Genomic DNA, 15,388 nt, shown 5'->3' with positions numbered 1-15,388 from the left:
ATTAATCCATCCGAAACGTTATACCGATTTTTAAATAGGTATATTTCTTAATTTTTAAATAGGTATATTTCTTAGTCCGTTTTTTTTAGTACAATTTCTCTTAGTCCTTTTCAATGTTATTAAAACAGGCCCGGTCAATGACACGGTCAAAGTACTGGGTTATTGGGTCACTGGTTCAACCGCATGACCCGGTAATTATATGCAATTTATAATTTATATTAAAAAATTATAAACATATTCAAATATCTACAAAAAATGATAAAAATTGCAAATATTTTAATATAAAAAATAATAAATCACATATTATTATTTAATAAAAGATCAAAGAGAAATATAATAATCGTGATACGGGACTTTAGGTTCAGAAAATGATATCTCTAATTATAAATTAAATCAAAATTTTCTACATAGTGCATAATTGAGATAATATTAATGTTGTAGGTGCATAACTTATGTAAGTAATAAATAAAAAAATATTTAAATATGTCCATTATGAATTTTGTTTTGAAAAAAAAATGTTTGGAATTTTTTTTTTGGGATCGGGCCGGGTCATCGGTTTTCATGAAAACTGACAGGGTCAGACCGGGTCGCACCGGTTCTGATGCATGGCCGGTCCGTTGCTTCATCCGGACCGGTTATATGACCGATTTACCCAGTGGCGGAGACGGGCTTCAATTTGAGCCCATGCCAAAAATTATGTGTATTTTTTTGTTAAATTTAATTAATTCATATTATAATATATTTAAATTATATACAAAGCATCTGAGCAGGTAGCACTAAGAAAAATTATAATTTTATTAAATATTTTTTTTTATACAAGTGAGAATTGAACACATAACCTAATACAACTTACTCAAATCTTTTATCAAATATATTTTAATTTTTAGATAAGGCCAAACACAAATTTTAGCCCGGGCCACATGACAATTTTAACCCAAATCAAATTATAATTAATTATATAATTATATATAATAAGTACAACTTATTAAAATTTAATCTGAGTCGAGACCACCCCTAACACTACACCAAACACGGCATTTTACCACGACAATTTAGTAATGACTGAAATTCGTTGCAATTTAATAATGACTATTGTAATGACTAGTGTACATTAGCCACGTGACCACACGTTAGTCTATTTCTTTCCCCTTCACCACAAAACCCTATTTCTCTTTCCCTCTCTTGCTTTTTCTTTCTTTGGAGATGCAATTGGTGGTGTGAAATTTTCTCCATGTTACGCTCTCTGTTCTTCATATGTTGTTCGATTCTTCTTCAGTTCCTCCACAAGCTAGGTTCATAATCCGATTTCCATTTGAACTTCACCTCTGAATCTGAGTTTTCCTTCTTCTATATGTTTTTCCTTCAGATTTGTACTAATTTTGAGTGCAATGTTTGCTTCATTTTCATTCAATTTTAGTTTCTGAGCTAGTCTCGTTAACAATAGCTTAAAACTAATTTATGATTTTTTTATTTTTTTTTATATTTCAGAAACTTTGTTTTCACTGTTTCCTTCAGTTTCTAAGCTAGATGTTATTTTGGAATACGGTTTCAATCTCCAGAGATCGGGTGCGATAGTTCGAGTTGAAGTTCAATTCTCGATCCTTGATTTCAATCTGTTGAAAATGTACACGCATGGTTCTGTTGGCCTGTGATTCCTATTCAGCCAAGGTTCATATCTAAGAAATGGTAATTGAGCTCCCGCTTCTTCTACTGTATCAATTTTGGTTAGTTGATAGAATCTGCCGCCAAAAAAGTATGTTAGTGTTATGATGATGAATAATTTGATGATTCTCGCTTCTTTCAATTAGACTGATATACCTTACCTCTGTATGAATATCCTTAGTTGATAGATTTTTCAGTGAAAAAGTGTGCTAATGTTCGATTTTTCCCACAATTAGTTGTGAATATTTTTTTACAGATCTTGAAATTCTTCATAATTTCCATGTCAAGAGCTATGGAATTCCAAAATCATTTTTTAGGTATTTAAAACATAGAGTTGGAATGGAATTTTCTGCCATCCAAGGCCACAATTGTTTGTCAAGCTCACTGTCTGAGATTTTTAACCAAAAGTGTAAGAACTTGTTTCATGCATCCTGAGAATGCATGTATAATGGGTATTACAGCATAGTTAAGTGATCAGTATTGATGCCTTTTCATCTTTATAATACTTTGGAAACAATATTTTGTTGCATCACTTTGCTTGTCATCATTGGATAATGGATATTAGCTTAAATGTTTGCTTTATTGCCCAATGTAGCAGAAAAAAAGAAGGGCACCTCACCCCAACCCCCACCTCACCCACTCAGAAAAGTTATATTTATTTGTTTAAGATTTTCTGATCTTACTTTAGTTGAATTGATGTCCTTATCTGTGTGTTTATATGCATATCTTGGTGCAGTGAGGTTACCGAGGAATAATGTTCTGTCTGATCGGCCCATTACTGTTGGTTCCCTTCCTGAGGAAGAACCATATAAATCTCTTGAAGAAATGGAGGCTGACACTATAGGGAATCTCCTTCCTGACGAAGATGATCTGTTTTCTGGTGTGGTTGATGAGTTAGGATACGGTTCTCCTGCCAGAACAAATGATGACTTGGAAGATTTTGATCTGTTTAGCAGTGGTGGAGGCATGGAGCTAGAAGGAGATGAACATTTGACTTTAGGCAAAAGTACTAGTGGTCTGGATGGAGATTCTGTTTTCTTGGGAGGTTCTAAAGGAAAACTTCCTTTTGGTGAACAGCCTTCTAGAACACTTTTTGTTCGAAACATTAATAGCAATGTAGAAGACTCTGAGCTAAAGGCTCTTTTTGAGGTGTGTCTTTATTCTTCTTTGCTGCTAGATGTTATTTTGGAATTCTCAGGAAGTATTTCATACCGTTAATTATATTATTTAAATGGACTATTATATTTGTTCGGACAACAATATGGAGATATCCGAACCATTTACACAGCCTGTAAGCATCGTGGGTTTGTTATGATTTCTTATTATGACCTAAGGGCATCATAAAATGCAATGCAAGCATCTAAGACAGTTGTGCCTGCTTCTGGTTCTAACCCTGAGATTCACTCAAACATGTTTATGATATCCAGTGAAAATATTATTCTATTTCAGGTCTGGTGGCCGATATTGACATTGAGTCTGAAAAGCATCGGTGGATGGGAAGTGCTCGTATAGATTTTTATGTTAGTAAGCCATGTCATAATATTACCATCTCATGTTTATTTATGACGCTTTTCTTTCATTAAATGTGTGTCTCTATATATGGATTACTGTTTCAGTTATCTAATACTTGGATTGAAGGCAAGAACATAAATGATATAGCATTTAATCATCGGGCCATAGGAAGTGGGCCAAAGATTCTTATGTAATTATTGGGCATTGAATAATAAACAAATGGCCTCCGATTCGTGCACATTCGCAAAAAGGGTTAAAATCTTAATAAGACTAAATAATTGTTGGCCTATGTATTTTTAATTATTATTTTTTGGTAGTTATGTATTTTTAATTTTTATTCCACTCCTTTGTTGCTATTATTGGAGGCTCATATATTTGAACTTCAATTCCATTAGGTTCCGAAATTTGGATAAAGGAGATGATAGATCACAATCGTGATGTGACCAACGTGTCAATCTTATTGTTAATTCATTAGCAGACAATATGTGAGTTTTGTTTTATTTCATTTATTTATTCATTTAACTAAATGATATAGTATTTAAAGGTACAATAGATTGTTTCAGTTATTCAATGCCCATTTGTTATACTTGTAATGCAATTACTTTGAAGTACAATGATTGAAGTTATTTCTAATTGTTTTCTTTATCATTACCTATTGTTTTAGAGTCTCACTCGAATCTTCCAATTGAGGCATTACATTGGATGTATTTATTTTGTGCTTGCACCTGGGTTTGAAGCTTATGGGGATTCCACTAGTTACCCTGGCCATTCTACTAACAAAGTCAGCAACAGGGATCCAATTGATGTGGAACCTGTGATGTTACAAAGGCTCGGTTACTAGGGACCTGAAATTAACTTGAAGGCTTTTTCACATGCTTTTTTTGCATTTTGTCTTTTAATTAATTATATTTATATTTATTTTCTATTGCTTACTAATTTATTGTTTAATGGTTTACTTTTGAATAGGTGGGCCTGAAGGTTTACGCTTCTCCTCTTAACAGAATTAATTCTTTTAAGGTTTGTTCATATTTTATCTAAAACATAAAAGATAGACATTGAAAAGTTATGTGACATTTTAGCATATCTTATTTAATTTTTTTTATACAGGTATGAATTGGTGATGAGCCCTTTTAAAAGGATAGGATGTATACAACAACAATTCTTGGAAGACAGATTCAAAAAATATGTTGTTATATTTTGTTTAGCTGAACAATGAAGTTAATATTTTGTATAGATGTCTTGTGACAATCACAAACTTATAGTTTTAGCTTTATTTGGCAATTATTTCTCTTAAATGATGTAAGTGGAAAACTTGATTAGCTCCTTTTATTGGTAAAGGAAACTCCTTCAGCTTATATGAAATGGAAAAAAATTATGAATTTTGAGAAATTGTGTAAAAAACATTATTTACTTATATAAATAGAAAAAAATAATGTATTGTGTTAAATTGTGTACTCCACTTTATTTGATTATTTCCCTTAATTTGGTTTTTGGTTCTTATATCAAATGCAATTTTTATTATTTGCTTTTTATATGATTGGGAAAATTTGTAAATATATATATATTTTTTTTAATTCCTTACAATTAGCCACGGTTCTGACTGTGGCTAAATAAAACTTTTCATCATTGGGATCCAAATCGTTTAGGCACGACTATAATGTGGCTAATATAACATAAACCGTGGCTAACTCAATGTTATCACACTCATAAAGACTGTGCTTAAATGCAAAAAATACCGTGGTTAAAAAAATGCAACGCCAGTTTTAGCCACGGTTTTTAAAACAGTGGACAACTTATTTAGCAACGATTTTAATGATATTTTGCCACGGTTTTTGCCGTGGCTAAAGAGAAATTTTGTTGTAGTGTAATTACTATGTGACTTTGCCACTGAATTTATCGGTTCCAAATCGACCCGACCGGGTCGATCCGATTTTCTTAACACTAGTCCTTTTAGTTTTCTCATATGGATGATCAGTCGAGTTATTTGTACGGATGAATCATACCTTTTTTTTTTTCAGTAGATGGTGAGTCTTCATTAACTTAACTATGTGTAAAATAATTAATATTAAAAATAAAATTATCTATTTCTATGAGATGATTATTATCTGATGTTAAATATTCTAAAAAGTTGATGCATTAGTAACAGGGTTTGTTGACTTTTGTCTCTTAATTTTCTATTTTTTTGGGATCTACACATCTTGGATAACAGACGAATAAAAATTATCTTAGCGGTGTAAATGAGTCAAAACTTAATCTAAAAAAATAAATTAGGTCTACATAAATTATTTTAAGCTTAATTTGATTTGTTAGTGTGACACAAGCCAAATTATAAATTTAATTTTTTTTATTTTTAGAAATACAAGGCTTTGTCCTAACCTATCAAGCCTATCAACCTTCAAAAATAATATATTAATAATTTAATTATGTTGTTGAAAATTAAAAAATAATCAATCGAATCGAATTATATTGATTTTTAATTAAAAAATTAAATTTAAAATAAATTAGACTTTGTATACTGTGTATAAAAAATGAGTACAAAAGTATTTATTTTAAGACTAATCAACCATGACATTTAAACATAAAAGATGTAACTAACAAATAAGTGAAAGGCAATCAAATTAAATTAATAAAAAGAATTTTCCAAAAAAAAATAATTAAATAAATAAAGGAAAATAAATAAATAAAATCACTCATAAACACGTGCTCAACAAACAAGAATAAGATATGTAAATGCATACAACACTTATAAGATAAATAATATGTAATTTTTTTAATAAATTTTTTTAAATATAAATAATTTTGTCAATGAGACAAAAAAGAAGAAAAAATACAAAGAATATAAACTTATTATCAATTACGAAACTATTGAGAGTTCATGGATGGTTTAGAAGGTATGAGAAGTTAAGAATGAGGGGGAAAAAAAATAAAATCTAGCAGAGGAGATAAGATCAATGATGACGAAAGAATTTAAGATTAAGAAAAATATGTTTATCAAGTGAGAAGATAAAAGATTATGAAAAATTAAAATATCATAAGGTTTTATTTTATTAAAAAATAACAAGATAAATAATAAGATATTATTTTATTGAAAAATAATAGGATATTATTTTATTGAAAAATAGCAAGATATTATTTTATTAAAAATAAAATATTATTTATTAAAAAATAGGAGCTGTGCCTGAAGTAGACCTGCTAAAATAGATTTGTGGTCTAATTTCTAAACAAACTTTTTAATAAATTTAAGACTATTCTATTTTTAAAAGGGCCCAACCTAAGTCAAAGTCAAATCAAGCTAATAGGTCTTGATTTACAACTTGTTCAAAATAATTGTTATAACCACATTTGATAGACATGGTATAATGAAATAGAATAATATAACATAATATTATATATATGCAGTATTCACTCATCAAAATTGGATAAGAACTAAGTAGTTTCAACGAAGCACAATGATAACAAAGTGAATTGAATTACATACGTACGTCTCTCTCTTGAGTAACTAACGAAAAAAAAAATCTCAAGGATAAATTTTTTTCCCATCAAATGAAACAATTAAGAACAGGTGTCCTTGGGTTTATAAGATCATTCTCCGATGGCGTCAAGTTCAAGTCCAAGCACAAATTAAACCTTGCAGCATCTTTGGATTTCTTCAAGAGACGCAAGGTATGCTTATGAATCAGCATACCATTATTAGTAGCAGCTCTATGTTTTCTCATGTGCCCTCCCAGAGCTTGTCCAATTGCAAACTCAAGGCCACAAATTGGACACGTGTGCATCCTGTGTTTCATGGTCGTGCTTGGTAACGGGTAATGACACGAAAGGTCTCCTCCAAGCATTAGCTTTGGCTTCTTGTGACTTGCTCTATGGCCCCCAAGGGCTTGAAAAGAAGAGAACTTTCTATTGCATGTTTTGCACTTAAAACCACCATCCTTTAACTCTCCCTCCCTCGATGGTTTGGTTTCACTTTCACTTTCACCAACTTTGGTAATTAACATCAAACAGTTAGGCTTAGCCAATATACCCTCCTCTTCTCTGCCTCTCTTCATAGCTTACGTTGGTCGGTTGATTTAATGGTTTACTATAGAAGAAAGTACACGTAAGCTCTTGAGATTTGAGAACTCTCCCAAGTATCAAAATAATGAGAGTTTCAAGGCACTGCACTCTTATATATGGATAGGTTGTAGCATCGGTGAGGAAGGTTCATGTATAGCTACTACGACTATGACTATTGGGAATTACGCGTAATAAGCGGCAGAAATTACCCTTGTCTTTTCCTTTGCAATTAAGGAACGAAGATAGTGACATTAGGTCAGGTGTAAATACGCGACAAGTTGAGAGGTAACGTCAGATAGTTTATTTTCCCTACGTTTGCGTGACCGCGTACGTATCCATTAGGAGGTGACCTATATGTCTATGTTGAAGACTGAATAATCCAGCTGAAATTACTACTGATTTGACTATACAAATTCTGCATTATATTATAGAACTTTGGAAGAAAAAAAATGATGTTCATGGGACGAAGAATTCAAAATTTAAGTAATTTTTGCAGGGTAACACGTTAATTGATGGAAAAAATTATTCTTATGTCACATGATATAAGTTTTTTTCTCTTATACACCTTTCGATAATTATGTATATAAGATATACTATCAATATTACATAATATTAATTGGTTGCAAGAGAAATTTTTTCTCCTACGACATAAAAAGTTGGGAACAAAAAGTAAATCACAGCATTACTTTAATTTTTTTTTATAAGTAAAATGGATACAAGGAGTGTGTACTTTGACCACGTGCATTCAAGTCATGAACACCCTGAGGTGCAATGAGAATAATGCATGACACGTAGCATAACATAATGCATGATTTAAGCATATATATTTTATATGCACATTTCACTCGCATTAAATAAATAAATAATGAGATTGAAATTCTTATGTTATATAAGAATTTCCTCCCTTCTTGCGAAGAGAAAACATATAGCTGTCAACTTTTTTTCTTTTTCTTTTTTTAAACTTCCATGAAATCCATGCTATTGTATTTATGCAGGAATAAGTTGAAATTTTTCTATAACATAAGAAACATTTAACTCATAAATAATATGTCAAAAGAATTAAACTGATTATATATTTATTTTTTTCACTAAAAGAGTTTTAAAAGAGTCAGAAAAATGAACTTATGTTATTATAACAGAGTTTTCATGTAAAAAACTACATGCAGTCTTAAAAATGAAAAAAAGAATAATTTATTCACAAGTGAAATTATGTATCAATTTGACTGCGGAGAATGTTTGAAAAGAACAAAGAATAATATGAGAGATGAGATGAGCATGGCGTGTGGACCTTAGACAATTTGGTGTATGAAAGAAGGAAAAAGAGAAATACTGAGCAGCAAGGATTTTTTTTTTTTTTTTGTATATGTAGAAGCTTCAGGCAAAAGACTATGAAAATTTCTTTATTATTATGGGAGTACCGAACTCGGTATTTCTTTTTATTAAAAAAAAGATTTTTATTTTATTTTAACTCATATTTTTTTTATAATTTCTTTTAAGTTCAATTTTTTTTTCTCTTTTAATATGGATGGAAATATATCTATTGCACCAAATTTTTTCTCAAAAACTAGATTACAAAAGCAATCGTATGTGCGTCCAAAAAAAATATTAGTTGACTAAATAACGAATGCGGTGCGTCCTCACTTGTGAGTTGTTGTGAGTGTGAACTCATCTCTCATTTTCATACCACTGCTTAATGAATTCCAATGCATTAGACCAATCATGTATCATTGCTTAGAATTATACCCTTTTCTGATTCTTAACTAGGGTACTTTTCATTTTTATCTTTTTCATTTCTAAAATAATATAAGGTTTTGAATAAAAAAATTTAAAGACGGCCTAAGGATCTAAATTTTGAATAAATTGAATCATATTACAAAATGTTATCCACGTTACGAAAAAAGAATGATTATTTTTAATCTCAAAAATAATGAAAATTACACATTTTTAAAATTGTTATGTAACATTTTCATTTCTATAATCCAAAATAAAAATAAAAGATTCATATCTAACCCCACATAAATTGATATAAGGTTTGTAAACCAAATCAATAATAGCTTCGGAATTTCTCCAATCCATTCATTCATTCAAGGAATAAGTTTGAATCTGACCGTACTGGATTTATTATAGGTGTTATTATTCATTCTGTCTCCATGAGTTGTCTCTGATGATTTTTTTTTTTTTTATTGTTGAAAGATGCCAGAGTGGTACTCCCTTTTAATTATAAGATTTCAGACTATTTTAACTTGATTCAATGTCATTCTTTCAATTTATTTTAATTGAAAGTAATATATAAATTTATTATTTAGAGCATAACTTGTGTAGATCAATACAGAAAGTACTTGTAAAGTTTTCTTGCTAGTTGCTTGTGGTCCATTGGAGGCTATCTCGTCAACTTTTAATATGAAAGCTTGGAGAGTTTCTCGTGGGAACTGAGAACTCTGCCTATCAAAGTACTGACCAGAAAGACAAAGTAGTCAAATATAGACTAATAATCAGCATATCAGTCTAATGAAGAATGAAAAATAGTATACAAAATTACAAACATTATCTGTTTTTTTCACTAGAGTTTAGAAATAAATATAAAATTATAAAAGTGGAAAATTAATATGAGAATGTTTATTTTCGTTTGATCCAATATGTATATGATATAGTTTTTTTTTTCACTATAATTATTACATGAAAAATCAATAATTTTTTTATTATACAAATATTTATTTTAATTTTAATTTTTTTTTTACTTTGCATATTTTCAATTTTTAAAAAAATTTTAAAACACAATTGAAATTTATTCATTTTTAATAATTTTAAAAAATACTTACTTTAATAGCATTCAGTTACAAAGTTTTGTATTCATTTCATTTAGCCTTAACATATTCATCAATTCAACGAATACATTTTTTATTGAATATTGAGAATATTATAAAATTTAATCAACCAAATTTAAAATCACTTAAGGGTTACACGGGCTTTTGAGTCTTTCTTCCGATTCACTGGGCCAAAAAAGAGGAACTCATATTTTGCTTCGTTGTGTATAGACTGTAATACTAACCGAAGTGAGAACCAAACTTGCAAGGCCAGAACAAGAAACAACACTAGCATGTCATGGGGAAAAAAATGCCGCCCCCAATCCTAGTTAGGAGACCAGACATTGATGAGTACAGTGATAGTGTTAAAGAGAAACAACTCAATCACAATACAACCAGTTCAATGGAAAATGAATTGCAGATTGTAAGCTTGTCACCATCACGATCACTCTTACCTTTCAAGCTTCCAGATACTCATAAGTATTTTGAGTATCAAAATTGAATTTTTCCAACATGACCTCACATGAGCCATATATTTTCATGTATGTCGAAAATAAAGTTATTTTCTACAATAGGAAAAATATTAATCCCAAAATTAAAATATAGTACCAGTTTACTTTTTTTACAAATTATTTACTTGTCTAATGCGAATGAAATACACGAATATGCACGTCTAAATAGACACTAATGTATGATTTGTGCAAAAATTCACACAATACAATATGCACATCTTGACCGTGCATTCAAACAACGCACATGTCTGATGTACATTCAAGTTGTGCATGCTATGGTACGCGATGAAAGTGATGTGTGACACGTGACAGGGGTAATGTGCAATTTAAATGCGTACACTCCACATATGTATTTCACTCGCATTAAATGAATACATAATTTGTAAAAAAAATAAAAATAGTACCATTTTTTTTTACACTAAAAGGGTGAAAAAGCCATAAAAATGAACTTATGTTACTAGAACATTATTTCATCTAAAAAACTACATGCAGTCTCAAAAATTAAAAATAATAATTTATTCAAGAGATTAAGGGTGTGCATGACAATCATTATGTTCTCTGGCACTGTTTTTGAAAAGAAACAATTCTTTTTTATTTCTGTGCCTTGAAACAGTTTCTGAGAGAAAAAAATGTGTTTGATAATATGTTCTATTTTTATTCCAAGAATGAGAATTGCGTTTGATAACACAAAAAATAATATAATAAAAATAATTCCTATTAAACATAAAAAAATTTGGATCATCACTTTCCTTTTTATACGATGATGGTGGCGGCGGCGGAGGTGGCGTGGTGGTGGTGGTGACGGCAGTGGTTGCGGTGGTGGTGGTGATAATGGTGTTGATGGTGGTTGCATAATCGTGGTGGCCGCGACAGTGGTAGTGGTGGCGATGGTGGTGGTGACGGCAATGGCTACGACGATGGCGCTGGTGATGGTGGCGGCGGTGGTGGTGATGATGAAGGTAGTGGTGGTGGTGGTGGTGACGGCAGTGGCTGCGGCAGCGGTGGTGGTAATGGTGGCATAGTGGTGGTGGCGATGGTGGTGGAGGCGACAGTGGTGGCGGTAGTGGCATGGTGGTGGTGGTGACAACAGTGGCTATGGCGATGGTAGTAGTGGTTGGTGACGGTGGTGGTATCGATGGTAGTGGCGGTGGCGGCAGTGGCTGCAATGATGATGGTGGTGGTTGGTGGCGATGGTGGTGGAGGCGGCAGTGGTGGCAGTAGTGTCATGGTGGTGGTGGTGACAACAGTGGCTATGGCGATGGTAGTAGTGGTTGGTGACGGTGGTGGTAGCGATGGTAGTGGCGGTGGCGGCAGTGGCTGCAATGATGATGGTGGTGGTGGTGGCATGGTGGTAGATATGGATGGAGGCGTTGGTGATGGTGGGAGTGGCATCATGGTGGCGGTGGCGGTGGTGACGACGATGGTGGTAGTGGTCGTGTCGAAATGATGGTGGTGGTGGTGTTGATGGTAGAGATGGAGAGTGATTGAAAGAGACAAGTGTTTTTTATTTTGTGCCTGGGAACAAAAAAACAGAAATTTTTTGATTCTTTTTTCTGTTCCCCAGCACAAAAATTAAATTGGTTCATCCCGGTAACAAAAAAATAAACCGGTTTTACCAAACGAGTTTCCTATCCATTTTTGTTTCCGGGAACATAAATTAAAAAAGAACTGATTCCGGAAAAGTTGTCATGCGCACCCTAATATATTTTATGTTATATGAGATAATTTTATCTTCTATATATAAAAAAATATGTATGATGTATATTTTCTTTTTTTCTCCATTCTCTTTACATAACCCCACGTGAGACTAATACACCTTCGTATATGTATATAATATGATAAACATTAATTCCTCTATTCAAAAGTGAAATTATGTATCAATTTGAATGCGGAGAATGTTTGAAAAGGAACAAAGAGTAATATGAGAAATGAGATGAGCATGGCATGTGGGCTTTGGAGAATTTGGTGTATGAAAGAAAGAAGAAGAGAGTACAGATTGACTAGGAAGAAAAAGATATATTCTGTAGCTGTAGAATCTTTGGCACAAGACTAGATTACAAAAGCAAACGTGTGTGTCTAAATTTTTTTTTTTTTTTTATAACTTGAATGTATTCTTATTTAAATTCTTCTGGCCACTTTGTCCTCGAAATACGGCACTAAAGACTAACTCCTCATTAAAACATGGTGTATTAGATTATGCTATCGAAAAAAGAAAGAGACTAATTTCCTATTGAGAAGAGATATACCTCTGATACAAATTTTTTTCCCAAAAATTTGCTCGTATCAGAATTTAAATCCATAACCCAAACAAACCTTTGCATAACGTATGCGTTGCGCCGTCACCTGTGTGTGTGAACTCCTTTCTCATTTCCATACCACTCTTAGAGCTCGTTTGCTTCACCTTTTACAAAAAGTAACTTTTATTTCTTCCTTATTTTAGAAGTGCTTTTTATAAAAGTTAAGGCTATTTATATTTTTATAAAAATATTTACTTTTTGAAAAAAAATTGGCTTTTGACTTCTGTTTTTTTAGAAGTTAAAATTTTTAACTTCTAAAAAAATATGTTTTTGACTTTTTTTGTAACTTCTGTTTTTTTTAAAATCAGACATCCAAACGAACTTATAGTAAGAAGTGCTTTTTTTTCTTAAAAAAAAAACAACTTTAGGAGAAAAAAAGCTCATCCAAACAGGTTGTTAATAAATTCCAACCCATTAGACCAATCATGCATTATTACTTAGAATTACCCTTTCCTGGTTCTTAGCTAGGGTCGTTTTCATTTTTAAGGTTTTTTTTTTCCTTTTTTTTTTGTTACATATTTTTAAGTTTTTTATCTGCCAAAAAATATGACTGTATAATATAAAAATCTATTTTAATATTTCTAAAATAATATAAGAATTGAATAAAAAAATTTAAAGACAGAATAAGGATCTAAATTTTGAATAAACTGTATTATATTACAAAATTTTATCCACGTTATACAAAAGAATGCTTATTCTTAATTTTAAAAATGATAAAAATTACACATTTTTAAAACTGCTATCCAACATTTTCAATTCTATAATAATAATTATAAAAAATTTAGATCTAACAGCGCATATTCGTAATTTCTAGGATCCATTCATTCATTGAAGGAAGAAGCTTGAATCTGGTCGTCCGTGATTTATTATTGGTGAGGTATTATCCATTTTGTCTCTATGAGTTGTATCTGATCGTTTTATTTTTAGGGCAATTTTTTTTCTTCTTGTTACAAGATAAAAGTATGGTCTCATGTAGAGACAAATTCATGTGGGATCCATCTTTAAAAAAAAAAAAACTTGGTATGATTTTTGATGAATGTGCAATAAGAGAAAAAAACTAATTCCCTTTATTTTTATTGGATAGTACATAATGTAATTTATAAGAATTTATAAATAAAAAATTTATAAATATAATCTTCTTCTATTTTTATTGTTGAAAGATGCCAAGTGGGACTCCCTTTTAATTATAAGATTTCAGATTATTTTACCTTGATTCGATGTCATGCTTTCAATTTATTTTCAATTTTTATGGACTTATTTTATATCATTTATGTGAATTAAATTAATAAAAATTTAATATATCTATTATGGACTTGGCGTAAAAGTACATATTCTAAAAGGTTTAAGAAGGACTAATAGTTAAGAGGAAAATTAAGGAATTTTTTTTAATTATACTAATTTCAGTGTCACAACAGTGAATCATGAACTGGACCCAAAATATTTTTAAGCGACCCAAAAATTAACTCTGATAGGCAAACTCATCCATAAATAAAAGGTTAAGCCAACCAGGTACACATATTCTAAACCCTCACTCTATTAGTTGTCAGTGTGCACACACCTCAAGTCTTGGTTATGCTGTCTACTATAGTGCATAGTGATCTGCTGATCTCTAAATTATCTTTCCCATAGATGCTTAAGAGAGAGTATCCAGATCCAACAGAAACATACAAATCATCATTTATTGGACACATCTCGATCCACATGATCAAACATTACCCAGACATGAGGGTGATAGGTAACTGTTATGAACCTGATGTAATGACCCATATTCTAGAAGGTCCAAGAAAGACTAACAGTTAAGAGAAAAATTAAGAAAATATTTCTTAATTGCATTAATTCTAGTGCGACAGCAATGAATCAAGAACTGAACCCTCAATATTTCTAAGAGACCCATAAGTCCACTATTGACAAGTAACCCATCTATAAATAAAGAGTTAAGCTAACCAGATACACATATTCTAAACTCTCTCTTTATTAGCTGTCACTGTGCACAATCCCAAGCCTTGGCTATGCCATCTACTATAGTGCACAATAATATGATGATCTTTCAGGTATTTCCCCTATAGATTCCTGAGAGAGGACACTCAACTTCAACATAAACATATCAATGATCATATTAGACAGTTTTATCCATACGATAGAATAATATCAATTTGGGATAGATTATTCTACATACTTTTTTTCTCATATCTAACTTATTTATCATTCTTCAATATCATTAGATTATAATTTCAACTAATTTGTATTATTTCTCTTCTCTCTTGAGTTTTTTTTTTGTCCTTATCGAGATTCTAATATAATGTTACTGGAGAGTAATAAATAAGGTAAGTATAAAAAAAAAGATAAAATAACCTATTCCTATCAATTTATCATTGGAGATTATATTCCTCCTGTTACCGGACAAATCAATCCCGTTATGCAGAGACAGAAAACATCTTGTCAACAATTTTTTGTTTTTTGTTTTTAAACTTTCATGGGAGCCACGTTTTTTTTGTTAGTATAAGAAAAAAATTTCCTTCCTCGAACATAACAAATCTTTTCCCCTTTA

General features: G+C 31.1%; 2 protein-coding genes across 2 annotated transcripts; one reads left to right on the top strand and one right to left on the bottom strand.

The window, feature by feature from the left end:
* Window positions 1-2,001: 2,001 nt before the first annotated feature.
* LOC133315019 (protein MEI2-like 4) lies at window positions 2,002-3,878 on the top strand. Its single transcript, XM_061516563.1, has 5 exons — window positions 2,002-2,071; window positions 2,399-2,811; window positions 3,112-3,182; window positions 3,570-3,659; window positions 3,839-3,878. The coding sequence occupies exons 1-3, from the start codon at window positions 2,002-2,004 to the stop codon at window positions 3,172-3,174; spliced, it is 546 nt and encodes a 181-aa protein (XP_061372547.1). The 3' UTR covers window positions 3,175-3,182; window positions 3,570-3,659; window positions 3,839-3,878.
* Window positions 3,879-6,594: 2,716 nt separating this feature from the next.
* LOC133315017 (zinc finger protein ZAT12-like) lies at window positions 6,595-7,292 on the bottom strand. The gene has a single exon (XM_061516561.1). The coding sequence runs from the start codon at window positions 7,218-7,220 to the stop codon at window positions 6,714-6,716; it is 507 nt and encodes a 168-aa protein (XP_061372545.1). The 5' UTR covers window positions 7,221-7,292; the 3' UTR covers window positions 6,595-6,713.
* Between the last annotated feature and the right edge of the window lie 8,096 nt (window positions 7,293-15,388).

The sequence above is a fragment of the Gastrolobium bilobum genome, unplaced genomic scaffold (assembly GCF_033153095.1).
Source record: "Gastrolobium bilobum isolate Gb01-03AN ecotype WA unplaced genomic scaffold, APGP_CSIRO_Gbil_v1 utg107053, whole genome shotgun sequence".
In the NCBI taxonomy this organism is placed as follows: Eukaryota; Viridiplantae; Streptophyta; class Magnoliopsida; order Fabales; family Fabaceae; genus Gastrolobium; species Gastrolobium bilobum.
Note: the sequence above shows the minus strand (reverse complement) of the source record. Positions and strands in the feature narration are given on the sequence as shown.